We start from the raw sequence: 27,113 nt of genomic DNA, 5'->3' as shown, positions 1-27,113 counted from the left end.
ACTTCTGAGTCCCATTTATCCATTCCACCCTCTTCTTCAGACTTCCTTTTTCCTTTATTTTGCTCCTTTTTGGTCCTCATCCCTATATATTTCAGCTGTATCTTTCCTCAAATCATCAACTGAAATTCCACACCTGTCTTCATTGCTGGCCAGTAGAAGTCACTGTATAGTTAAGAAAATCTTAAATTATCCACAAAAAAGTGGTACCATCATTAAAACAGAACTGTAGCTTAAAAAAAAAAAAAAAAAAAAAATCTAAAGTTACTTATGATATTTTCAAAGGAACCTCGTTTTGTTCTTCATCTTGGAATAATCCCAGAAATTGATGCTCTCTTGCTTTCCAGCTTATGCCAAACTGTAACAATAAATTTAACTACAACTATTCACATCACAGATGTTTTAAAATTAAACACATAAGAATGTGCATTAGAAAGGAAAAAAATTACATAAAGTCCAAATATCCATGACCCTTCTATAATCTAAAGCTTGTAACAAGAACCGTCAGAAAAATAACATTGTATTCACTTTCAGAGTGACTAGCTATTGTAGAGGATCAGTGTACCACCAAACTATATTTAAATACAAGAATCATTAAAGACAAACTGTATGCTTTGATACAATTATTCTTGATGTCACGTTACCTCCCTACAGCTTGGGCTATTTTCTATTGTTAATTTACAAACACCAGACTGCTGATGGGGCTTCTAAAAATGAAGTCTAGAGAGCAAATTTTGCAGGTTTTTTTCATATGGTCTTCATTATTTTCAGTTTGCAGTTGTAAACATGATCATTTTTTTACTATATTCTTTTCAAAAGATTTGTCCTACTCTAGAAAAGTATTTTATGAAACAAGTAGACATCATATGTAACACTACAGTAGTTTTCTCATTCTATAGTCTAAAATCCATGTGTTTTTAACAATCAGCTTGAAAGTTATAGAATAGAGCTATTATTTGTATTCTCTCTGTATTGTAAAAATAAGATTTTTTTTTTTTTGTCTCACTTGGCAACTTACTATAGAAATATATTATTCTTCCACAGCTTTTTGAGATACATGTGAAGGGTATGATGTATATAAAAATCAGGAAAAGCAGCTGTAATATATTAGAGTCTAAGCAGAATAGATGCAACAGCAGCATATGCTTTCAAAAGCTATTAAGAAGCTTGCAGTACATGCACACTAAATATGCATGGATGGAGGAAGCATAAAAGCATCCTTATACACGTAACTGCAAGGAATTTGGTGGTATCCCAGTAAATTACTCCCTTATTCTTCATCTCAAGGAGTTGACAGGCACCAGAAGAATATAGGATGACTGAAAGATCAGTAACATTAGAAAAATATGGTACTACTGGAGTGTGAACTAAAGTCTCAAAGAAACAATGAGAGCAGAACTTGTGCTGACTATACGCACTGATTAAGAGAGAGGGTGAAGTTTAAACTGAGCTACATATCAAAGGCTGGCACAAAAAAAATATACTTCATTATGAGTATTTTGTCACTGCAAACACAAGGGATTCAATGGGAAAAAACGCAACAAGCAACTCTAAATTTCACTGATACTCAATAGGGGATGGGACCCAGGCTTGCCCATTCACAATAAAAACCTAGGCTTGGGCAGAGATGCATTAAGTGCAACGGCAGAGGGACTGGTGGCTCTGACAACAGAAAACAAAAAGCAGTTGTAAAGTCAAGAGCTATGGGATGTCATGAGCAATGGAAAAAAGGCACTAATGAATTACAAAGAAAACCCAAGAATACACACGACATAGAAAACCATGCTAACAGCTCTGCCATGACACACAGCAAGGCTGGAGCACAGAACACAGCTGGACAGGGACAGCCTTCATCAAGGAGTTTCAAAAAACAGCAGATGGACACCACTGAAGTGAAAAACTAAAAAAAGAGATTCTTTTTTCTTATATCGGCACAAGGTGAAAAACAGTCTGCTACTTCAAAGCAGAACAAAAGTCTGAGTACAATACTATTTGGAATGGGCTATTTGGCTCTCAGGGATTCATTCTTTACAATGATAGCTTTAAGGGACTAGTTTTTTGGATGGGGAAAGGGGAGATGGTAAGCAGCAGAATGAATAACACAAATAACCAAACAGAGAAATTATTATGTTATTGTGGTATTAAGTGATCATCTTCAGAAAATCTTCATATTTGGCCTTAAACAGACTTCTATCCAAGAAGTTCAAGCTAAATCAAAACCTCTGCATTCAAAAGAACGGAAACAGCCAGCTTCATAATAGAAGTTTGAGATCAAGAACAGTGTTGCAATCAAAAGGCATTTGTAAATTCATACGCTCTACAGTTTTAGGTCCTATCAACTTTAGCAATATTCCCAAGGCAAGCAGAAGATGGATCCATTAATCTGGTTTATATGCAATTCCAATATTCTAGTCTACAAAAGCAGACAAGACAATTCTAATGTTACAAGTTCTCAATGACTACAAAAAGTAAGAACTACCACCCAGTCTAATAGTATTGGCAGTGATTGATCAGAAGCACCATAACTCAGATATTTCTATAGCAATTCATTATGAAGTAGTGGCTCCACAACAGACCTGGAAGTTATCACTAAGCCAGTGATAACAGGATTCTTAATGCACCCAACCCTGGTGTCCCTTGCCAGCCAAAGAAGCCCTTCTCCCCTAAGTCCTCCTGGCAGCCAAAACAGGTTTGATTTGTGTCGTATGGTCTTAACAGGTTTAGTTTATTGTCAGACTCAAGCTGCAATAATCAAGCACAAGCTGCCCAACAGGTACCCCCAGAAGGCACCAGGTCACATACCTTACCCTTTTTCCCATTACTTGGTGTTCTTTTTCGACCACTCTTCTACCTCCTCTTCTCTGCCCCAAATCACCAAACCACTCCAATTACTTCTTCCCTAAGTAGTCCCAGTTTCACTACAGCTATACCGAAATTTGGCATTTCTGAAATGATTACCCAGGCACTACTGGTCTTGTCACAGAGCACCTTCCAAAGTAGCTCCAGTGCTCCTCCTCTCTGTGCAATGGCACTGTTCAGACATTTCTCACACAATTCCCCCTTTACCACTTGTGAAATCCAGGCATCCTGTTAGGTGCTATCTATAACTTCTGTCAGCTTCTTACACTGTAGTTTGTTATGCTCAGCAATTTCTCATGTTGCCTCCAGTAGTTCTCCATGCCCTAAGGAGTTAGATCAGCCTCCAAGCAGGGCAGTCAGCAGCTTAGATATTTGCCTGAAGCCCTCACACGTCTGCAACAAGTTTCAATCCACACATAATTTGATGTCAAGTAAATTCCCAAGCTACCAGGCACTAAATCATAAGTAACAGTATCACTGGTTATATTCTTCTAAAAGCCAAAAAGGCAGGATCAGTCAGAACAAGTAAAGGCAAAGTAATCATACAGTATAACACAGTTTATGAACTAAAAGAGTATCTGCCTTAACTAAACACATCTACAAACTACATACGTGTAACTCCTCTACCCCAGAACATGATCATAAGCTCCAGTGCTGATTTAATAACAATGAACGCCCCAAGTCTTCAAAAGCAAGTGATCTCCAGCTGTGCATCATACTGCTCCACTAATCTGTATTTAGGAACAAGTATGCTTTCCCAGGTCTGATCGATGACTGTCATTGGTAGTTTGGCTGAAAGGAAACAAATCTTATGTATTAGTTTACTACTTCTTTACATAATCATTTTGCTTCAAGTTTTGGCTACTGTTACACACAGGAACACCATTTACAAACTAGGTAATAAGCATAATATATGGATAAAACAGAAAATAAGTTGCAACTCAAACTACATTTATTACTTTGAGGTATCAATAATTGCTCATTGTCAACTCTATACCCATTAAATGCTAATCTTTCACCTTACTGTGGTTTTTAATCCTCCCTTAACTTGACCCAAATAGGAATCTATGCACAAACATGGGTACAGACCTCCAAAACCAACCTATGCAAAGTAAAAAACCACCCAAGCATAAACCCAAGAAAAGATGCAAATCCACTGTCAGAATCAGAGATGTGGAGTATGCGATTAAACCAGTGACAAACCACCCAGGCCAAAAATTCCACTTACTAAGTAACTCATTTCAGGCCAAAGATAGGAACTACGCAAACGAGTTGGAATATAGTATATTCTAGTCCAATTTTCTATCCTGTGATGCAGCTGAGCTTTACTTCTACATTCAGAATGAGGCAAAGATAGTTTTCACAAAGAGAATTTAAATTATGACGCTATCTGAAATGAAACCTCAGCTTCTAGGCTAAATATAAATAACTACTTGTAGGACTCACTGAACTAAGGAGTCATTCTTTGAAAATTAAAGAGAAAGGAGGAATAATGGTTTATTTCAGCAAGTTTCAAGAGAAATCATTTTTTATTCCTGACACTATTCTGCAACAATATACATTTCTTTTAATTAGGAATAGACTGGGCTGTCCCAAAATTCCAAACAATAACATACATATCCTATGGGACTGGGTTTCAAAGGACTGCTCTTTCTTGAAAAAAAATCTCACCACTGGACATGGAGGTAAAAATGTAAACCAAAGATATTTTGTCCGTGGTGTATAACATTACACTTATTTGAAACAGATCCTCTGACTACGTCCCCATAACATAAGCTTTGAGAATGAATACGTCCCTACATTCTTCCATGCTGAGAGCCTGGATTGTCTGGATCGTTTGAGAAGCAGCATTTAACGCTGGTTTTTATACCTTTTGCAAGTTTTTTCTCAAACTCTCTTTTAAAAACACTTTCATGCGTTTAGCCTGATAAGATTTATATTCTGTTCTACTCTCCTTATTTGATACAGAACTTTACCTTTTGGATTGCCTTTAATAATTTACTATACTTAAAATATATAAATATATATAAACCCCCTCTATTGTCATGTCATAGAGTATCCTTCTGAATTTTCTCAATGCTTTTGGTTTTGCTTTCTAAATGGCAGGGCAATTGCTTTCAGTATGGAAACTGTTTAATAGATGATTTCACATCTGAGAGTTAAGCCAATTCCAGCAAAAACCATTAGCCTGGATATGTGGTAATTCCTCTGCACCAGCACTGACTGCTGTCCTCTATCAAGGTACGCCAAAATTCCAGGATCTCAGACTACTCCAAAAAGGATATAAAATTCTGGTCCTATTTTTTCATTACAGTGAGCTCAGCTAGCATTTTGCCAGTGACAAACAGCACACATTACAACTGAAAGAGGCTGTGCAAGAATTCTTGCCAGATGCAATAGCAAGCTTTCATAATTATCACCCCAGAAGCACAGTCTGACCCTTGTGCATCACTGCTGTTAAAGCATCAGTTCACATTATGCTTTCCTTTGGTGGTTCAAAACCAAAACAAGTGGAAAGAAAAAGAACCCTGCCCTTCCCAACAACAACTATAAAAGCAAGAAAAAAATCACTCCTAGAAGACTTAGTCTAACACTACTATAGCATAAAATAAAAATGCTTCTGGTGACAAGACAGGCAAGTTCGCAGGTTATCTTAAGACACTAAAGTCTTAATTAAAAAAAGATCTGAAGGGGGAATTAAATCATTCCGATGTTTTTATCTCAAAAATAAAATACTAAGTTCATAGAATCATAGAACAGTTTGGGTTGGAAGCACCTTGAAAGGGCATCTAGCCCAACCCCCCCTGCAACGAGCAGGGACACCTTCCAACCTGACCATGAACACTTCCATGGATGGGGCATCCACAACCTCCCTGGGAAACCTGTTCCGGTGTCTCACTACCCTCACAGTAAAGAGCTTCCTACTACCTAACCTAAATCTATCCTCTTTCAGTTTACAGCCATTCCCCTTTGTCCTGTCACTTCATGCTCTTGTAAAAAGTCCCTCTCCAGATTTCTTGTAGGTCCCCTTTAGGTACTGGAAGGCCAGCCTAAGGTCTCCCCTGAGCCTTCGCTTCTTCAGGCTGAACAAGCCCAGTTCTCTCAGCCTGTCTTCATAGGACAGGTGTTCCAATTCTCTGACAATTTTTGTGACCCTCCTCTGGACCTACTCCAACAGGTCCATGTCTTTCCCGTGCTGAGGGTTCCTACATCCACAGATGCTACATCTTCACAAAGCGGGGGGTGTGGGGGAGAGGAAAGAGAGGGGAAGAAGGATGTGGGAGGCTGTGGAATAGGAAGTACTACTTTCCTAACTTCTGCCAGATTTCTATATGGGGAATCTGGTATCTCTTCAACCTGTCCACCAGCAGGAGTTTTCAGTTCCTTTCTCTCCAGAAATTTCTTGCCTTTCCTCCCCAACATGTGTGACTGTTCCAATGGTGTCACAAAACAAAAGGACAAATGCCAACTAATGGAAAGAGATGCCAAAAATAACTTGCTAAGGTGAAGCAGGTAAACTGAAAGACAGACAGTCCAATAACACAGCTGGAACTGTATGCATACTAAAATACCCTTGTTGTTTGACTCAGACCTTGAGGTTTGAGTTCTTTCAGTTAAGTATAACATCCAAAAGAAGGAAATAGTATTTTACCCTATGCATTATAGTACTTCGTATAAACCTAATATATATTACTTGCTGTTGATACACAATGTACAAGCCTTCTCTGACCTATTTCCAACAAAATAATTTCTCTCATCATTAACACCTAAGGACTTTACTCCTATTCTAAGTCATCTTTAGTAAAGTATATCAGTAGAACATAAAAGAGCCATCAAATAACACTGTCTATACACCATCAAATGCAGAAAAAGCATCCAATGGTAAAATTAAGGTGCAGGTTATATTTGATCATGGAATCATAGAATAGTTTGGGCTGGAAGGGACCTTCAAAGGTCATCTAGTCCAACCCCCCCTGAATTTCTGAAACATTTTTACTCATCTATTATTGTGAATAATTAAGACAAAGGATGGTTACAAAGTCCAGTTACTTGATACTATGTCTTTGAGAGGAACATTCCTCAAGCACATATCCAAATGAAACCATAGCTGGGGAGAACAGAAGAATTTTTGGTAATTACCGATTTCCTCCACATTAATTTCTATAAATGTTTACACAGCAGTGGGAACAGCTAATATTTTACACCAAAGAAAGGCTGAATTTTAGCTTTTCTTCCAAATAAATGCTCCTCTCAATTTTACTGCTTTGTTATCCCCTGTTTTCAATCACAACAATCTCTTAAGCTAAGCTGGTACTCCTCCACAATACTTCAGAAGACCTGCATTATTCAAGCACTGGGGGCTTTTGGTTGGTTGGTTGGTTTTTGTTTGGCTTTGTTTAGTTGTTTTTTGCTTTGCTGGGTTTTTTTTAATTTGGAGGTTTGGGTAGGTTTGTTTTGGGGTTTGGTTTTTTTTTGTTGCTGTTGTTTTGGGTGGGGCTGGGGGATTTTTTGTTTTGGGGTTATTTTTCTTTTATATATATTCACAGCTTTGCTATACCTGTGATATCACAGACATGCCTTTTTTCCCAAATTAGTCCTTGTCTATTAGAGTGTTCTTGACTTTGTTTTTAGTAAAAGCAAACACGAAAGAATTAAATTAGCAGCAAATAAAGAAATCTAAAGCTATTACATTCCTGCTGCGTAGGGTACAAACACAGTCCAACCACACAGTACCTTTATTAATTTTTATTGCACAGAATGTTGTATGGAAGTACAGGTATGAAGGTTTCAAACTTGGAAATTACTGTGTTGTAAAAACCTACTGACTAAATAGGTCTACCCCATAGTTTGCAACACTTTAAATCAAGGCATCAGAAGAAATCCATCCTCAACCAAGACTCTCAGAGTACCACGGAAATGTACTTGCACTTACATTTGAAACTTGTCCTCTATTTAATATCTAATTATCCATTAAACTATTTGGCATTGGTTGAAATGTTACATTCTCCCTAGTCAAAGCATAATTTCAATTTATTGTCATTACACTAACTCCTTCTCCTTGTAGATTTCCCAAGGAATTAGACATCCTGGTCATGAGCTGAAGAACATGCTCCGCAGCACAGGATTTCTACAAAGGAGTTTTAATGCCACCTACAAATCAGACACACATTCTCAGCCAAGAGAGTACTGCAAAAATATCCTTGCTTCAATACAATTAACATTTTCATAAAATTCCAGGACAATTATTTTGAAAATGAGCAGTTCTAAAACATTCTTACCCAGACAAGATCATTTGTTAAAAATGCAAGCACAGAATTAAGTTTAACCTACTGCTTTGGAGCTGAAATTAACCAGATCCAAAACCAGTATTTGTAAAACCCTGTCTATAAACTCTGTCCCAGATTGAAATGATACTTTCTGAAGCAACACTTTGAACTCCAATTGCCACTCTGTCTTTCAGTTGTCTCATTATTTTACATAATTCTATGAACAATAAGTATCAAAATATTTATAAATCCCCCTAGGTTTTACACCAAAAATGTCTCCATTTGCTAGCACTAGCCAACTGTCACTTATTCTTAGGAGGCAGCTTTTTTTTTTTTTAAGAAACATTGTTGGGTCAGGCTATCTTATTATGAAGAGATAGTGTGGTATATAAATGCTTCAAATTGATATAACTCAAATAATTTTGGAAAATTTGTTTTATCTAACTTACTACAACACAATCAAATATGCATTTCTTCTCTCTGAAGGAACAGTTTAAAGCAATTATTCTAAAAGAAATCTTGGGACAGTATCCTTTCACTGCAGTAGGTTTAAGGATTCTTCATATTCCATAAATATTTCAGGGGGCATTCTACAAAGAAAACATGCCATTAATTTGCCAGCTTTCTAACCCTACAATCTATTACCCATTAAACCTGAAACACACGAGGGTAAACAACCAAGACTACAAGTATTTTTCTTGGAACTACAAGCTCACCATTCTATCAGTTACAAATAAATAAAAAATAAGCCAAGAAATATTAAAGGAGTTCAAAATTTCTCTGTATGTATTATTCATTTTTGATACAGCTGTTATTTCATTAAGATTACTGTAAATGGCTACATGAAGTGATGGCCTGCATGAACAACTCCACGACAGATATGATAAACTAGATTTACATGCTTTATGTTCCTATAACATAAATTCCTTGGAGAATTTAACTACACAAAGCTGGAAAATTCTTTCAAGAGCACAGATGCACAGAACTGCAGCTCCCCCAACAGCATGTTACAATACAGGCAGTACATATAGAAAATAGCTTTAATAAAGGGCTTGTTATTACTATGGCAACCACAGCAACTGATTTCCAAAATGAGTAATAGCTCTGTTAGGCAATTCATTAAATTTTTTAAATAAATACTGTCCTTAATCATCTCAATGGAGCGAAGTTGTCTGAATACATGCAGAAAACAGGAAATAAAATCCAATCCAATGGCATAAATACAGGGTAAGACCCTTTCCAGGACCTTTGCTAGAAAAGAGCAGGAAAGAACATCTTGTCTGCTACTTCATGGAGAAAGTCAGAGAAGCAAAATTAGATGAGGTTGGTTTTTAGAAGGTACAAGAAAGCAAGTGAGCAGAAGATTAGGAAAACTAAGGCAAAAGGAAGATTAATAAAACCACTAAGAAAGAACTGCAAAAGTGAAGCCAACAATGTAAATTATGAAAATAAGGAATGGAGAACAACTATGCCAGCATAAGATCTTAAATGGCATTATAGTATTTCACAGTTCTCCTGTAACATTCAATTTTTTGTGCATCACAAACTGGTTTTATTTTTACATTAAAGCCACTCAGTCTCTAACGAGCTATCCAAGTAGAACTAAGGTATCTCTCTATACAGAAATAGACAATACAGGAAATACCACTTACAGTACCAGTTAATTAAAGGAGACAACTGTCCCACTTATTTAGAAATGACAGTATTTATTTCTCCTGTTTGGGAAGGAATTATATGACTTATTACATATAACTCATTATAATATTAAAGCTCCCTGTCATTAAGACTCCTACAAAACAGACTATTGCAAAATCTACATTCAAAATGCAATTTGACACTGGCTCTTGCACAATTAAAATAATCAGGATTAATAGACAGATGTCTAGATTACTGAGCCACAAAATTAGTGCAATTATTCACAAGAGCCAGTCATAGAGAGCTTCCTCCATTAACAAAAAAAAACCTCACAAACTTAAACGTGTAACTACACCTATAATGTATTTATTCACCACACAAATTCCTGTAAAAGGCCAGCCCATAAACTCTAATCCACAGTTAATTGCGAACATGAATTACATCTCCAGAGCAGTTGTCCCTTATTGCTAAAAAACATGTGGGGGCATATCTAACCAATAATCAGTATCAGGAAGGCAGCATAGCACAAACATACACAGTGAAATATGCTCCACTGTGATTACCTTCCCAGGCAGTCACTGCTTTTTATATATTTTTCTATATAAATCTTCCAGTTCTGGATTTCCTGCTTACTGTAGTAACTATAAATTTCTATTTTATTAACAGTGGAAGAGATGGTGGCAAGAAAATATACAGGATTAATTATACTTCCTTGAGCTTTGCTAAACTGATTTACAAGCAGGATATGCCACTCGTTACAACATGTAAATTACTAATCTTGATGTTCAAAAGCCACAGGGCCCACAGAAAGGTCAACGTTCTCAATAGCCTTGTTGGTAACATTCCTAGTAAGTTCCTTCCCTGCTGTGTCATCTGCACAATGGTGTGGGAAGCAAGTGAGAGGCTGCTCCCTCGGGGAGCCTATAACTACTAACTACCACAGGGAGCACTGCGCTTCTTACCCAAGTCTCTCTTACTATGATAATGCAGATTTCACACAGTGTCTGTGTAAGTTCATGATACTAGCTGGAAAGAATGGAAGATAGCACACCAAAGAAAAATAAATTAAAAACCAAACATACAAGAATAATTCATCATATAGTACCTTTCTTTCTCCCATTTCATCCAGAATAAAATATTTCTCTGAATCCTATTGTCTGCCACATGGCTGAAGCTTAACAACGATTCTTGGACACCTGATCACAAATCAACACAATGAGGGGTAGAGCACTGTAATGCTCTACGTTAACTCCATTTGAAAACAGAATTAGTACAGAACTCCACTCTTACTGAAAGGAACCTACCATCATGAATATAACATGGAAGTTTTAAAGATTGTCCTAGAGCACATTTCTTTTTGAGTGGTGTGCAGATCAAGGATTTTAAGTTAATGATCTCTGTGGGCCTCAGCACGAAAATGAAGTTGTACTCTCTATGCCACGCTGCTGCAATTGATATTAACAAAGACCAGATTAGAGATCATTGATTCATAGGTAAGTATTTCCTGAAAGAAGCCCAGAACCTCAGAACTAGGACTCTTCTGTACAGTCCACAACTTCCCATATCGGTTCATTAAGTCATACTTGAATACCAAAGCTCCTGACTGAAAAAAAAAGGCAAAGATTTAGGGTACAGCCTCCTTTTTCAGAACTGAGAAAAGGGGAAGATTATTTTGCTTGTTAATTAATCTGCAGCTGTAGAATCTTAAAGTCTCTCTTTCACCCACCCCCCTACTCCCCCCCATAGAAACTTAATTCAATGATAGTTCATGCTTGGAACCTGGAACAGGAAGGAGTCTTTGTTCAAGTCAAAAATTAACAAACCCTTGTTACAAGAAAATAATGAAAACATAAATTTCTTCCCTTGAAAGTATTGATTCCAACTACAACAACTCTTCTGTAAGGCCTTTGATACAAGCCCCTCCAACATTCCTGCCACTAAATTGGAGAGATATGGGTTTGATGGATGGACTGTTAGATGAATAAGGAACTGGCTGAATGGCCACATCCAAGGATTTACAGTCAATGGCTTAATTCCAAGCGGAAGCCAGTAACAAGTGGCGTCCCTTTAGAGTCTGTACTGGGACCAATAACATTTAATATCTTTATCAGTGACATGGACAGTGGGATCAAGTGCACCCTCAGTAAGCTTTCAAATGACACCAAGCTGAGCAGTGCAGTTGATCTGCTTGAGGGAAGGGATGCCATCCAGAGGGACCTTGACAGCCTTGAGTGGGCCCATGTGAAGCTCATGAAGTTCAACAAGGCCCAATGCAAGGTCCTACACCTGAGACCAGGCAATCACCACTACCAGCATAACACAAAACAAAGAGAAAAAAATCGGAAGAAAATAAAGTTTAAATAAAGACTGGTCCAATAGAGAGCAAACTAGGTAAAAATGTCAATGCTTTCTATATAATGCAACGGTTGACTATGCCAAATAACTTTACAAAAGAAGAGAAATACATCCTTTGGAGGCAAACTATGTAAAATCCTCTCCAAATGTTTTCAAGAACCTATTATCACCTAGTTACAAAGGAAAATAATAAACTAATACCTTTAAATTGAAATAGCCTACTACAGCAGTAATCAGAATAAACGCTGATTATTACATGAACCCACACGTTATGAGACCAAGCCATAGAAAAAAAGGAAGAAAAAAATAAACTAATCCTGCAAAAAGCAATTAATATACGGAATCATTTATGGCTATTTAGCACCGAGTTCCAAAACCTAGTGGTAGAGTACTCACTTTTTTTTCCATTAGTGTTGTTTATTAACAGTATTAACTGAAAAGGCAAGCATGTTTTGCAGGTAATAGGCTAACAAGAACAGAACAGGAATCAGAGGACACCTTTTGGTGATATTAGTTTAAATAGATAGATATGACTAATGGCATGTCATATGAGGCAGTGGTAGGACACATGTTCACTTTATACTATATATCAACAAACTGGAAGAAGAATAAGCACTAACATGATCAACTGCAGATAATTGGAAACTGCAGGGGGCAATAAAATTCTAAATGACATGGATGTACTAGGAGCATAGAGATAAATCACTATGCAGTTCAGTGCAGCAAAATTAATGAAGCTGGAAACAAAATTAATCAAGTTCAATTAATGCATTTTATAAAGTTATTGAAACTTTTCAATAACATCAGTTTGACAGTTTTAAAGGACATAATATACTGCTGTTACAGACTACTATATGAACCATAAATAAACAAGATAATTACTATGTTTAATCAGGTTTAATATACATCTAGAATGTATAAACAACTGTAAGCACAAACAGGAAAATATTACTTTTCAAGTTGCTGCAACATTATAGATGACTACTGTGATAGGAAGACAACACATCTAATAAGTTTTCTTTCAAAATTCCATTTCTAGAGAACCACCCTAGAATTCTTTTATTACAGTACACAGAGGCATTATCTCATTGTTATATCTCACTGTTATGATTATGATATCTAATTGTTATGATTATCTCACTGTTATGAGATAATCTGAGATTACACCATTTGTAATTCATGTAAAACTATGGAATTAATTTTTGCTATCAGATCAAAGGTTCAGCTATTCTTTATGTATTCTGTAAGACTTCACATTACATACTACTTCTATAGTAAAGGACTTGCTAAGAGACAGCACTCCACTTAGCAGCTTGTGGTGCTCTCTGCAAAGGGTTTCTTTTTAAGAGATTTTGTTAGAATGAGTGAGATAAATAGATGAGTTTTTACAATGTGCAATCAAACAGAGCTTTGGAATTTGAATATAGGATACAGCAATGTGAGTAGATTTAAGATAGGAATGCTTTACCATTCTCACTGGTGCTTCTACAGGGCCTTCTATTATTTTTACCAAGGCAGTATGCTAAAACTTCAATCTGTTATTTTGTTCAACTTGGAATACGTTGTGACTAAGTAAAAAAGTCAACTTAACATGCAGAACAACTTTACATCTTAAGAAATAAGTTGGTTTAATTTTGAAAAATTTGACATACCTGTGCTATATTGCATAACAATAGCATTGCAATGTTATGAAGCTCCATTAAATCAAGAGAACACAGTATATCAAGCTTACTGTTGGTTGTTGTTTGATTTAAATAAACATATTTCTGACACCCAATTACATACCCATTAACTATATGTGTGTAAAAAAAAAGGGGGGGGCAGAAAATTACTTGATTTTAAGATAAATAGGGAGTTAATGAAGTGCTTTAACAGCCTATTCTTTAAATTGATGTTACAAAATACATCTTCTATGCTGAGGTTACGAGATGACTGTTGTTATAAGTCAGCCCAATTTTATCAACAGTTTGCTTATGTTGTCTTTGCACAGCAAACAGCTTCCTAAAACTGCACAAGATGCTTTAATTCTATTAAATTTGTTAGACTTGTCTTTTTAACTGTAAACAGCGGTCTGTTGAAGGAAAGAAATTTCTTCACTGAGACCCTCTCCTTACGCTTTGTTAAAGCCCTGTACAGTCCCCTCCCCTCCTCTTAAAGCAACCAGCTGTTTACAAAAGATTCTGCAAGCACACAGCCCATCTCATTCAGTAAGGCAAGGTCCATTACAAGGGAAGACAAGGCCTGAAATGAAGTAAATGTAGACCAAATTGGCTGCGAGGCAAGCATAAGCACAGGTTTATTGCACAAAACGACTAGTGTAAATTGTTCCCTCTGAATAACCTGGCATACACTACCAGGAGTAGGAAGCACAGGCACACAGGCCCTACAGTCTACTCTGCAGTTGTCTACTAAACACAGCTGTACTGCTATCTCTAGTCCTATCCTGCCTCCTGAACATGCACCCAGTATACCTCGATATGATCTCACTGCAGGGGTCAGTCCTAAAATCCGTCTTCAAACAAAACTGCTTCTTACAACAGGCTCCTTCTACCAGCCCACATTTCTTGCCATAACACAGTTCAGCCTGTTAGGAGCTTTCATTCTTTCATTTTCATTCTTTTTCATTCTGTAATTTTAACATTGAGATTATTCTCCCCATTCTTTGCATTATATTACTACTTGAGAGTATCTCATCAGGGCTCTTGAATATTTCTCTCCTGCAGCACAAATCATATATCTAGAAGTAACAGTTCTATAGGAACTGAAGGGGAGTTCATACAGCTAACTATTCTTGACATCCAATTCATATTATAACTTCCCTATTTATATTAGAGGTAATAACAACATAGCAATAGTCAAATAAAAAGTGCCAAATGGAAATAAGGCATATTATTTGCATCCATTTATCATGCAAACAACAAAAACACCTACAGGACAGAGAAGCAAAGCGTGTTAGGAGGGCTTAAGGGAAGACTCAGAACAACTACAAAGGCAATTATAAATTACAAGAGTGAGTTTATTAGTTCAGCTCTACAAAATATCAGAAATTAGTTAAGGGCACTTTTGAGTCATGGAAAGAGGCTTTTATTTACAGTTTATTTATTTATTCATCAATAAGTGCTAATTAACCTAAAAGAATTAGTTCTTTCATATTCTTAGAATTCTGGGGTGGGATTTTTTTCCTTCCTTTCCTAGTTCATGTTCTCAGATTGTGCCTTGTTTTAACACTTATTTGTGTATGTAAACATCTGCTGGACAAAACTGTGCAGAGAAACTTTGAGAATGCTTCTATCATTACATATATATGTTAATATTTACCAGTGGATTTATATCCCTGTTGCAGTCTATACCTGGTATATTCTTTTGCTCAATGTATAATTTGATGGGGTTGATGGAATCTACCTATTTCCACAACTTCACAATATCCAACCTCTGGAGCAAACCCAACTCCAAAATCTGTTAGTGGACTTCAATGGCTAAAATAATCTTCACTTCCAAATTTATATGCCTAATCCATCTTTTTGAGATTTTTCTTGTAAAAGAACACACTCTTTCACAACCTTTAGTTGACATAGAAGACTACCAACGCATTTTACATTGTCTTTATAGGATAATGATTATCCAAGTGTGACTGGAAGGATTTCAAGGTCATTTGTATTACTTTGTTCTTAGTCTATGTTGATTTCTCATGTTACGATAAGAGAAAAACCCAAGTCGAAAATGTGCATGACATTGTTTCATTTCCACAGATTAACTTATTTTTATATTGCTTTGAAAGGTCTAGTTGCATAATCTCTTTCAATAATATGCACAATTATGTCAAGAAAACATAGTCAATAGAAATACTTTATTTCTGCTTCTATTACTTCCAAGCAAAACTAATGCTACTACATGCAGAAATGAACAGAAATACTTGCTAAAATGTCTCCAAGACAACTATTCACTAATTCAATTCATCATGACAAACAAAACCCAACTATCTGTGGATCTAATACAAAACAATGACTCACATATACCACATCACACACACAGAGAATGAGCCAGCTGCAAAGCTGCAACATAATAGCTACCTGTCCCTTCATTACTCACTACAAATCTTAGCTTGGAGCCTGTTACCTAGTTTTACCTTTAGTCCACCTTCAGTATTACTATGAAGGGACAAAAAAGACAACAATCCACAAAGGAAGAAAAAAACAAAACAAAGCAAACCACTACACAACCCACAACAGTTTCTCAGTCTACTACTGTCATTGTACAGGAAGAATCCTTTTTAAACACAGTCTTCATTGTAACATAGAGAACTAGCCAAACATCTCCCAAAAATGCATACACATATGCACCCAATAGTTTCTGATGAACCATCCATATGGTTCCATGCATATACATGTTTGCACATATATATATGCATACATACACCTTCCCTAATAGATCCATTTAATGTAGTCCAAGAACCACCACCACATATGACCTACTATTACTAGCTTCACGATCATCAAGAGTTTGCGTGTCATCAGTAAAGAGTTCATATCTTTCACTAAGAAAGGTCGTGTATTATTTATAGATATATTAGGAAATGCTACTGGATATATCCCAGATACAAAAGTCAAGATATTTGTATCAAAAAATAAAAACTGGGCTTAAAATTCTTATTCACACAGCTTCAAATTCTGTACTCATTACAGATTGTACAGCAAGAGAAAAAAAAACAAGCTTCCTGTAAACTGAGATAGAAAAGGCATTATTTAGTGATATCTATGAGAAAGAATATTGAAAGCTTAAGAGCAACATCCTCAAATTTTGTATTCCTATCTACATTTCTGTTTGAGATTTACAAAGTTCAATACAGAAAAAAACCAAACTGTTTGTTTAAATAACATTGACTAAACTCTCACCACAGTCAGGATGACTGCACTCCTAATAAAATGGAAATTTTCTTTCATTCCCTTCAAAATAGTTTACTTTAATCCCTAAATTTGATTTACTGAGAAAGTACTCACATCTAATAAGACAGCAAAAGCTAAATGGATAGGTTTAAAAGCAAACTTCTTCCTTCTGACTTTCTAACCTTATGTAACAAAGATTTCTGCTATTACAACATTCTCAAAAGTTATATGAGTTTTCATGTCAGTCACAATCACATAGCTCATAACATCTGTTAGATCAAAGGGGAAAAAGCAGTATTTGAGTATCATTTTGAAGCTTATATAAAATGTGTAATTTGTTTTATATAAAACATGTAATTTGTTCTAAAACCTCAGAGTTTGTTCACAGTTGCAATTTATAAGAAAGTCCAACCCACTGAAGTGATACGTCTCATCTAGTTAGTATTGTTTCCATAGTTCTACTTTGCTAGCATCAATCTCACAATAAGACACAGCACACGGCAGGGATGCTGGGAGGAAGCCACAACTCGGACTATATTATACTGAAGTCTCAGACTGATTGTCTCATGACCACTACAGGGCAGGAAACCATCAATTCAAGAACAGCAAACATGCAGTTTCTACTTCCTTCCTTAAGAGTGTGGGAGACAAAGCCATGTGATTCTGTGATACCTTCTCAGCACTCGTATCTACTATTCAGCAGTTAAAATCCAGTGCACAAAGGGAACAGTCAAGTTATCTCACATTTGTTTTCACAATAACATGTTGTCAGCATTCACAGATGAGACACTGTATCAGTCTGTCAACATGAACGATGCTAAGCAGACAAGCAGTAATACTTCCACGCTTCATCGTTTTTCACATCCATATTTCTAAGTGTGAGAATCATTCCTGTACTACATGCTGTTCCATTATCAGGCATTAACACTAAACACAGCTAATTATAGTTTGGTTTTCCTCCAGAGGTTAGCCCAGTAGGAAGAAATAATGTGAGAAAGAAAAGAACAAAAAGGCAAATAACACCTTATGTATTAGTAGGATGTATACAAATTGCGTATTACAAACCTGAATACAAGCATTCAACTGTATTCTGTCTCTTGCAAGATCAATCCTAAATGCTGAAAGGATTAGATCCTAACCAAACCATCAGTCAGAACAGTACATCAAGCAGAAAAAAATTTACAGTTAAAGAATAATTTACATGCAATTCATAGCTCCTATGAGAAATACTCACCAAGATCTGTATTGGGGCCAGCAAGCAGCTGCTTAAATTTGTCTAATCGGGATGCTTCTCTTTCAGTTAATGCAGGAGTAACTGAGGTACTACAGTCTGCCATTCCACTCACCAAGGGAGGGGTGGAAGTTTGTGGAAGGGACTGTGATCTCTGCATGGAAGAATTTTCACTAGCGTTATCTGAAGGGAAAAAGAATCGTAACAGTTAGCCTCAGCTACTGAGAAGGCTACTAATAAACTGAATTTAATTTTTAAATGTAAAAGAATTAGGTTTTGGAGAAATGTAAACTGAAGTATAGCACAAGTTTGGACTTCAAATGACTTGGATTTAGCAGGAGGAGCATTCCTCTTCCAAGCAGTATTCCACAATTAAAACGCATCAATTAGAGATCATTCTAATAGCAAGGCTAATTGATTTTTAAAATCTCTGTGCTACTGAAAGCCATTTCCATCCCCCTCACCAATCTAACAAAAATTAAAAAAAAAAAAAAGGGGGGGGGGAGGTGGAGGGGAAATCATTGCATTACGTTAAAAGTTTATACATAAACCACAGACCAGATCACATAAGGATGAACTTCACAATCCACATGCACGGTTTCCCCCAATTTTTCAATATACCTTATACAGTACCATTTTAATAAGAATTTTTCACAATAGTAGGAATACTATTAATTGCAGACATCTTGGTGCAGTTAACCATTAAAATGCATTCAGTAGTGCAACTTCCTTCCAAAACTGAAGATGTAATAATGCTGAAAACACAGAAGTTTAATTATTCTTCCCTCACCCATGTATTTCTCACACACATACTTTAAAGATTAGTAAAGCATACAGTGCCTCCCTCAAATCAATATTGATTACTAATATTTTCCTGTGGTATTATGAAAAGGTTGGAAAGGGGTTAATGTCTTAAAGGGCAAATATTAGCCCCCTCGTTTGATTTTCAACATCTTCTTCATTTTTTAAACATACCTGATGAGCTCGATGTATGACCTTCACTGATTGATTTAACAAGCCTATTATCACCACATGCAATCGAAGTCAGTTCTGCAGATTCTACTTGGTTTTCTTCCTGTAGATGTTCTTCCTGAAACTTTTGCTGTTCTTGTAGCTTGCTATGATTCTCAATTACTTTGTGAGCCGTTTCCATGACCACTTCTGTATTTAAGTTTTCAGAAGCTATTGCTAAGAGTTCATCATCATCATCCCCAAGATCCCAAGCATCACTCGTGTTACTTTCAAATTCTTGAAAGGTGCTGACTTTCTTTAGTTTCACTGGAGTTGTAGGTGGCTTTGAACCTGGTTTTACCAAGCTGTTCAAAAACAAGTAAACAATATTTAGAGAACTAGTAATGGAGTATGAAAAACACTATGGATAGGTAGAAAAATTTATCTTCCTTCAGTCATGTTACTGTTCAAAAAAAAAAAAAAAAAAAACCAAACACCAAACATGACCAAAACCCACACCAAACAACAACAAAAAAACAGACCAACCCAAAAGACAAGTAAACAGAATACTACTGCAATAGTTTAAAAGATAGACAGGACATGTTGCACTTCTCTTGCTTCACGAACTTCTGCAGACTGCAATTGCTGCGTAACAACACAGCAGCAGTAATCAAGTCATCAGGTCTACTCATGTCATCATAATCAATCATGTAATTCAATCACTGCCATAAATAAATCAAGTCTCACCTTAAAACTCATTACATCTATCATTCCCCCCTATACAGGCACTCCAGCTCAATTTGCCTTGGAACTTTGCTCTTCTCATAGGCAGGATATTTCCTGTAGTTGCTAGTCTAAGTGTACTCTGATCAGCTCCTAATCTTTCATCCCTCTGTCAACACACAGTGTAACAGAGAAGAACCAAGCATTCCTCCCTAGCTTGGCATTTGTTCTCACAACAATGCTGAGCAATCACATTTCTCTTCAGATTTCAGCTAAACAAGGCATAAAATTGAGAGAGCATCCCAGTCTGCTCTCAAAAAAAAGTTACTGCCATAACTCCATGGCCCTTTCTGCCCATCCCTGTCTTTCCACCTGTGCTTATTTACTCTTTTTTTTTCCCTGGTGAGACAAGGAAGCCAGAACTGGAAATCGGAAAAAGTTCTCACACAGCCCTCATACTATGTCAGTAATGTTTCTGTTATGTATTACAAGGAATATCTTTCCTAATAGGTGTTACAAAACTAACACTTTCACCCAGCTTGTCATTATCTAAAATAGCAAGGTCTTTCTCCTCTTCTGTCATCATTTCCAGCAGAAAGCTTCTAGTTTTTGTTATTGCGTCTCTCTTTATAACTCCCCATTTTGAACCAATTCATCCCATTCCTTTTTCTTCAGTCCTCAACGTTACACATTCAACTGCCTTTAACTCTGTATCATCTGAAAATTAACAAGCACATGTTTATCTCTCGTGCCATTTCAAACCAGCACTTGGGAAAATAAATAAATAAATCACTAGACGCACAACCTCCTTCCATTAAGTTTTGGCCTTGCCACTTTGGGCCATTCATTTCATTGGTCATGCAGTTTTCCCCAGATTCTCACATACACCAATATTTCAGTGCTGGTTTCAAAGGAGCTGTGAACTCTACCAACAAACCAGAAACAACTTTGCCAAGGACAAAGTTTAAAAAAACCTGTCTTTCAAAGAAAATAAATTTAAAAAATAAAAATTAAAAAAGACAATAAAGCAGAGAAGCAGGAGCCGTCAGAAAGCAGCATTTTGCTGTAAGCCTCAGACAAAAGGAGATGAAAGTAATTCACTTTAGTTGTGAGTTATCAGCATGAAATTTATTTGGTTACTAATGACATTTAACATAACGTTATCATTTTCACGTACATTGTGTTCTGATATCAAATAATCGTCATCTATGGCAATAAATTTTTAAAGCACTAAAATCTATTCTACCTACAGACTTCTCACAAGCAAAATGCCCACCTTTGCCTCAAAGTGATCTACATCACAACCTGACTCTTTTCTCTTATAGACAAAAAAAGCCAGTCTACCGACACAAAGATGCATGCAGGAAAGCTGCTTACACCTGAGTTGTAATCTTCACCTGCTAAATTAAGATGAGTTTTTACCATACCATTTCCAATGTGTAAGGCACTGCAAATAGGTAATAAATGCTGGCAATCAAGGCTAGTTAAGAACTGAACAGCTGATTTGTTGCTCCCAATAAGGCAAGCATCAGGAAGTCACAAGAGAAGATAGAACAGAGAAGTCAAGATTATGACAAAAATTGGAAAAGGAAGATTAACAATAAGTTTATAGCTAACAGGGAAGAAAGAAAGGAGAGAAGGTAGAGGAGATATGAACTACGTGGAATATTTAAATATTAGGTTAACTTACGTTCCATGCAACAATGGATCAAAAGGCGGATGCTGAGCTCCATACACATGTTGAATACTAAAGGAAAAGCAAGACAGTTATTACAAAAATAGTAAAACATTTGGGGTTTTTCTGTGTATTAAATAAATAGCCAATAATAAGCAGAACTGAAATGTTCCAACAGTTTTCTGTTTCCAAGAATCCCCCATGACACTAAAAATAATGAAGCTGGAATTCAAGTGTATACTAAAAAGTAACTTACTAAAAATCATAGATTTGCCTAACAGGAGGTCTAGGCTAACTTAGGCTGACTTATTTTTCTGACCACGCGTTAAAACGAGGAAAGAAAGTTAGCTCCGCATTAAGAATCTACACTGCTTTTAAATTCTCTCTCTTTCCCGATATATCATTTCTTCGTTTATTTCCTACAAAAAAATAAAAATTCTCAAAGAAACACCTGTAAAGATGTCATCACCCAAAACCCAACCAGTCAGTTCTTAACTGTTACTAAAGTACAAGGCTGATACATTTAAAGAAAATGCAAGAAACGGCACATTAGAGAACAGAAGCCAGGAGAGTATTAAAACAAATGCTTTGAAATAAGTAGCTTCCAAAGACAGGTTTATTCACAATTATCTTTAACATTACAAAACAGCATGTTACTTTGTGAATAATAAAACTCTCTATAAACTAAAAGTTCATCTCCCCACAGTTTTCAGCTATAAAATTATTTTATACTTAAAAACTCCACAGAAGACACATCAAGATTTAGATCTGGCTTCATAACAGAAATTACTACTACAAAACTCTCTGATTAAAAGAGGAGCAAATCATATGCAACATTAGCATCTACTTAAACCTGAACTAAAAGCCACATAAAAGGAAACAAACATGCCCTCCTGACAAATCAAAACCAGTCTCCAGACCATAAATATAAATGAGTCTGACCTTAGTAAACCTGAGATAGAATCAAGCCAGGAAGACTGCAGTCATAAATTTTGAGAGACTTAAAATTATACTACAGGGGCATTATTAACAGTAGTGAAATTAGCCCTACAGATGACTGAGTGGTGGTTTATAAAGGCTGTCAGTTTTCATGCGATTCCATGCAAATCAAAGAGTCAGTCCACCACCTTCCTACAGTCAGCCTTCCTACACGACTGTACACATACACCACACAGCAAGTCTCTGCACTCTCCTCCTCTATGCTTGTGTGGGGGTAAGGTGTCCCCTTCCATTTTGGCATACACACAAAATCTGCCTTTTCTTTCAGACGCTCTACGAATGACCATGATGGGAATCCACCCAAATACAAAGCAACAACATTCTTCTCTGCACCATTAAAAAAAAAATTAACTCAAAAGCACATTCTCCACAGAATCCGTGTTTATCCACATGCCTGCAGTTGCCTTCAAGTTAATTAAATGCAACTATTCATAGATCCTATGCAACCGAGGAGGGTCAAGTGTGTTTTACTCCTAAAGAACTCAGCAAAGTTACAAAATAAGTTCAGCTACAAGAACACTCAGACTGAAAGAGTTAGTTTATAACTAGAGAAACAAAAACACTACAAGTTAGTGCTTATGGGTAACTCAGAATGGAAGGAGCTAAAACGAAGAGCAGGGCTCTTTTGCTGAATTCAGGTAAACAGTATAAAGCATAGAGTTACTGTTCTCCGAGAATCAAGAGCACGCATCACTCTTACAAAAAGAACATAGGAAACAGAATTACTCTACTATGAGAACAGCTCAGGCTTGGGAGCAGAGAATGTTATTGTTAAATAATCACCTGAACATGCATTTCCAGCCTGACGTAATGCTCAAAAGAGTTAATAACACTTTGGGGATGTATTTCCCAGAAAATTTTGAATGGCAGAATATGTTTGTAGCACTTTGCAACGATACCACGACTGGGCCTACACTTCAGGAAGAGAATTGCGAAATCGATGCTATTTTGAAATATCAAGCAGAAACTAAAGTACAGCTCCATGCCTCTAAAGCACAGTTTCCTGCACACTATTTCAAAATACCATAGCTTGCATGGAGTCACAAACATCGTAACTTGTATCATTGCTGAGACCACCAGTGGTCCTCGATCAGGTAACTGAAACGCTCCGGGCACTGAGTTAACAGGAGAGAGCCAAGGCAGGGGCGAGAGGCCCCGCACCGCTCTCCCAGCCACAAGCAGCGACCGGCTGGCCACAGAGGGCACAGATCTACGAGCATCCGCTGAACCCAGCGGTCGAGGCGGCTCGCAGGAGCCCGGTGCTGGGCAGACCCGCTCCCCGCGGCCCGGCTCGCCCTGTGCTCCAGCTAGCGGCGGGACGAGCCGCGACAAACCTCCGCCCGCCGGCCCCGACCTTCCCGCCGCCCTCTCACCTGCCCGGCACCTTCGCGCCGCTCCGCTTCCAGAATTGCTTCCTGCCGCCGTCGCTCGCCATGGCGGCCGTCACCTCATCCCCGTCCCCGCGGCGCGGCTCACGGCCCAGGCCCGGTCCCACAGGCTTCACTCCCCGCCATTCCCTTCCCCACAAACGGGACAGAGCGCCGCCATCTTGGGACCAGGAAACAACCCCGCTCCTCATTCGCCCCACGAGGAGGCCTGGAGGTTTTAGCCAACCAAAAGTGACAGTCCTGCCGGGTGGGTCAGGTTGAGCCAATCGCAGCGAGGGAGTGTTGGGCGGCGGGCGGGGATGGGCCTTGGCGCGGGGCCTGCCGCGGTGGCGGTGGGCGGTGGGTTCGTTGCCTCCCTCCCCTCCCGGGCCGGAGGCGGGGCCGCAGCGGCGGGGTCGTCCCCGCCGGCTCGGGGCGGTGGGCGCGGGGCGGGCGGGGAGGCGCGGGGCTGCGGGGGGGCCCGGCGGCGTAGCGCCGGGAACCTCGTCCGAGCCCGGGCTGAGGCCGCCGGTGCCGGGGAGGCTCTCCCAGGCCTTCCCTGGCCTTGTGGTGGTGTGGGAGGTCCCAGCCTGCAGTGGTATAGAGCCTCGCTCTTGATTCCTGTCTGTGATTAACAAAAGAGCACCTTTAAAGTCAGTTTGTACTTTATGGTACTCCCGAGTATGATGTTCTCAGGCTTTAATCCTTTTTCATGTAACCACAAAGAGAAATTCAGAGTGCTCTTCAGGAGGAAATGCAAAACTTGCCATGTCAATGGAAGGAGACATCAATTTAAGATGAGAGGACAGATTTCAATCAGGTTAAATCTAACACCATTTTATAGCAAAATGCATCAGATTTTTTCTACTTTATCCCAATTGTTTACAGTTCTTTACTCAGTTTTATGGTGAGGTGGAAGAAGGGCTTTAAGAATGGTTAGGGTTGGAAAGGACCTTAAGATCATCTAGTTCCAACCTCCCTGCCATGGGCAGGGATGTCTCACTCTGGACCATGTCGCCCAAGGCTCTGTCCAACCTGGCCTTGAACACTGCCAGGGATGGAGCATTTACCACTTCTCTGGGCAACCCATTCCAGTGCTTCACCACCCTCACTGTAAAGAACTTCTTTACATCTAACCTGAACTTCCCCTGTTTAAGTTTGAAGCCATTACCCCTTGTCAAACCAGTACAGTCCCTAATAAGGGGTCCCTCTGCTGCATCCCTGTAGACCCCCTTCAGATACTGGAAGGCTGCTATGAGGTCTCCACGCAGCCTTCTCTTCTCCAGGCTGAACAGCCCCAATTTTTTCAGCCTGTCTTCATACGGGAGGTGCTTCAGCCCCCTGATCATCCCTGTGGCCCTCCTCTGGAGTTGCTCCAACAGCTCCATCTTTCTGTACTTTAAAGTTTTCCTAAAGATTGGGCTCACCCAATCATTGTATCCGCTTTGTTTATTTGCTTTGAAATGATAAAAGATTGAGGGTCTTTATATGTATCTATAGAGTTCTCAGCACTCTGATCCAAGGATACATCACTTCTGCAAACTAAATGATTTTACATTGCTCTTTGGAGTATGGCACCTGAGAAAATAATGCTGACTTACAGAGGTTTTATGCTGCATCCTAATGCAAGGCTAATTTAATGCATCAATGATTGTTCAGGGAACATTCTGCCATAATTAACTTAAAAACCACCATGTAGTACAAGACCTGACCTGCAGCGCGGCATTTCTTCCTTAGTATGTATTTTACATGGAAGTTGTTATTAAGAATAAAAAGTAATGAATTTTTCTGCCGGCTTTGGGATTTATTTCAGCAGTTACCTTCTAGGAACTGATACAAATAAAATGTTTCACAGATCTTGCTAGAGCACTATCCATGGGTGAAAGCTGCATGTCCCAGTAATTTCAAAGTTACTTATAGATAAATATGCTATGGGTAGTACCATCTTCCCTACTTGTGTCCTTTAAATAGGATCCCTCTTACAGATTCTGGACCCGTAAGCTTTTTGTAATTCATCACAACCTTGAGTATCAGCAACTTTAATAGAATACACAAGAAATATAATGTAATATGAACTACATCTGTTAGCTAAAGTGAAAATAAAACCTTGCAAGGTCATGAGTGAAACTTTGCATGGTCTTAGATAAATTTAAATCAGACCCGTTGCTGTTAGAGTGCAAAATTAGGTACTTTTGGTTTTGACAGTCAAAAAAGTGATAAATCCATAAAATATACATTCTATCATTAGCATTAGTATGGATGTTGAAACTCTATTTGTGTTCTTTTTAGTTCTTCATTGTTGAAATTTGCGAAAGGGAAACTTAATTAGATTCAGCCTAGATAGCCCAAGCTGTCTGTCATCCTCGTAACGGTTGACCTGAATGCAGACGAAACACCATTTAACTTTTCTGTCAGCCTGGTGCAGCCATGTGGAACTTCTGGTTAGTTTTAGAAGTGGAACTTTTATTGCGTTACATAATAAAGTCAGTACAAAGTTAACTGCATTATTTAGTTTTCATTGTATTCAGTATATGTCGTGTTGTGCTTAAAGTTTTTGTGTGGTGCAGAATTTGGTACTGGAAACAAATAACAGTTGCATTGATTTGTTCATGTGGATGAATCTGACCTGCAAATGGGGCTACATCTGTATCAAGAAGTACAGTCACAAAATCTCTGTCTGCAACTGTGGGCAGCTGCTGCCAGTTTAGACCCTTGGACTGAAGTCATCCAGAGCTGGACCAGGCCCTCTCTGTTGTTGGCTTTCAAGAAGGCAGAGATGCTGTTTTAATTCCCTTTCCATTCACTGTTCTATTTTTCCCTTGTTCTATGTTTTATCCCTCACACAAACCTGTGTTGCCAAGGTTCTGGAGATGCAAGGGATTTGGAAGGAGAAACCTTTCAGGACCCCATCAGGTAGTTTAGGTGCAGTTCCTTAATCCCATCACTTACAGTGACAAAACCACAAAGTGTGTGTCCTTCAAAAGGACTTAGAAAACAGTATTAATAGAGCATCATAAGGAGGTAAGTTCACAGCTACACAGTGCTTGGAAGGAGACACTGGTCTGAGCATGTATTTTAGCAGGAAAGACAACAGTCCTGGAGGGTACAGTACTTGGTGACAAAAAGATATGAGGCAAGGTAAGATAAATAGGAGAAGCAGTCATGTAGAAC

At 38.0% G+C, this 27,113-nt stretch overlaps 1 protein-coding gene and 1 long non-coding RNA gene across 9 annotated transcripts in view; both read right to left on the bottom strand.

Moving 5' to 3' along the window:
* TBC1D22A (TBC1 domain family member 22A) overlaps window positions 1–24,147 on the bottom strand; it is a 169,541-nt gene extending 145,394 nt beyond the window's left edge. For 3 of the 8 annotated variants that reach the window (XM_030478577.1, XM_030478575.1, XM_030478576.1), the window contains exons 1-4: window positions 23,949–24,146; window positions 21,592–21,648; window positions 19,203–19,543; window positions 18,231–18,410 (exon numbers count right to left, since the gene is read on the bottom strand). In XM_030478577.1, coding sequence (XP_030334437.1) covers window positions 18,231–18,410; window positions 19,203–19,543; window positions 21,592–21,648; window positions 23,949–24,010 — 640 coding nt within the window. In that variant the 5' untranslated portion in view covers window positions 24,011–24,146. Of the gene's footprint in view, window positions 1–18,230; window positions 18,411–19,202; window positions 19,544–20,706; window positions 20,838–21,591; window positions 21,649–23,948 lie in introns of those variants that run through there. The other 5 variants (XM_030478580.1, XM_030478579.1, XM_030478574.1 and 2 more) reach the window with 4 other exon arrangements.
* On the bottom strand, window positions 12,520–13,362 carry LOC115604936. Its single transcript, XR_003990447.1, has 2 exons — window positions 13,255–13,362; window positions 12,520–13,210 (listed from the first exon to the last, which is right to left on the bottom strand). It is a non-coding gene; the product is annotated as an uncharacterized LOC115604936 (long non-coding RNA).
* Window positions 24,148–27,113: the final 2,966 nt, after the last annotated feature.

Source organism: Strigops habroptila, chromosome 3 (assembly GCF_004027225.2).
Source record: "Strigops habroptila isolate Jane chromosome 3, bStrHab1.2.pri, whole genome shotgun sequence".
In the NCBI taxonomy this organism is placed as follows: Eukaryota; Metazoa; Chordata; class Aves; order Psittaciformes; family Psittacidae; genus Strigops; species Strigops habroptila.
This window is presented reverse-complemented; position numbering and strand designations above follow the sequence as displayed.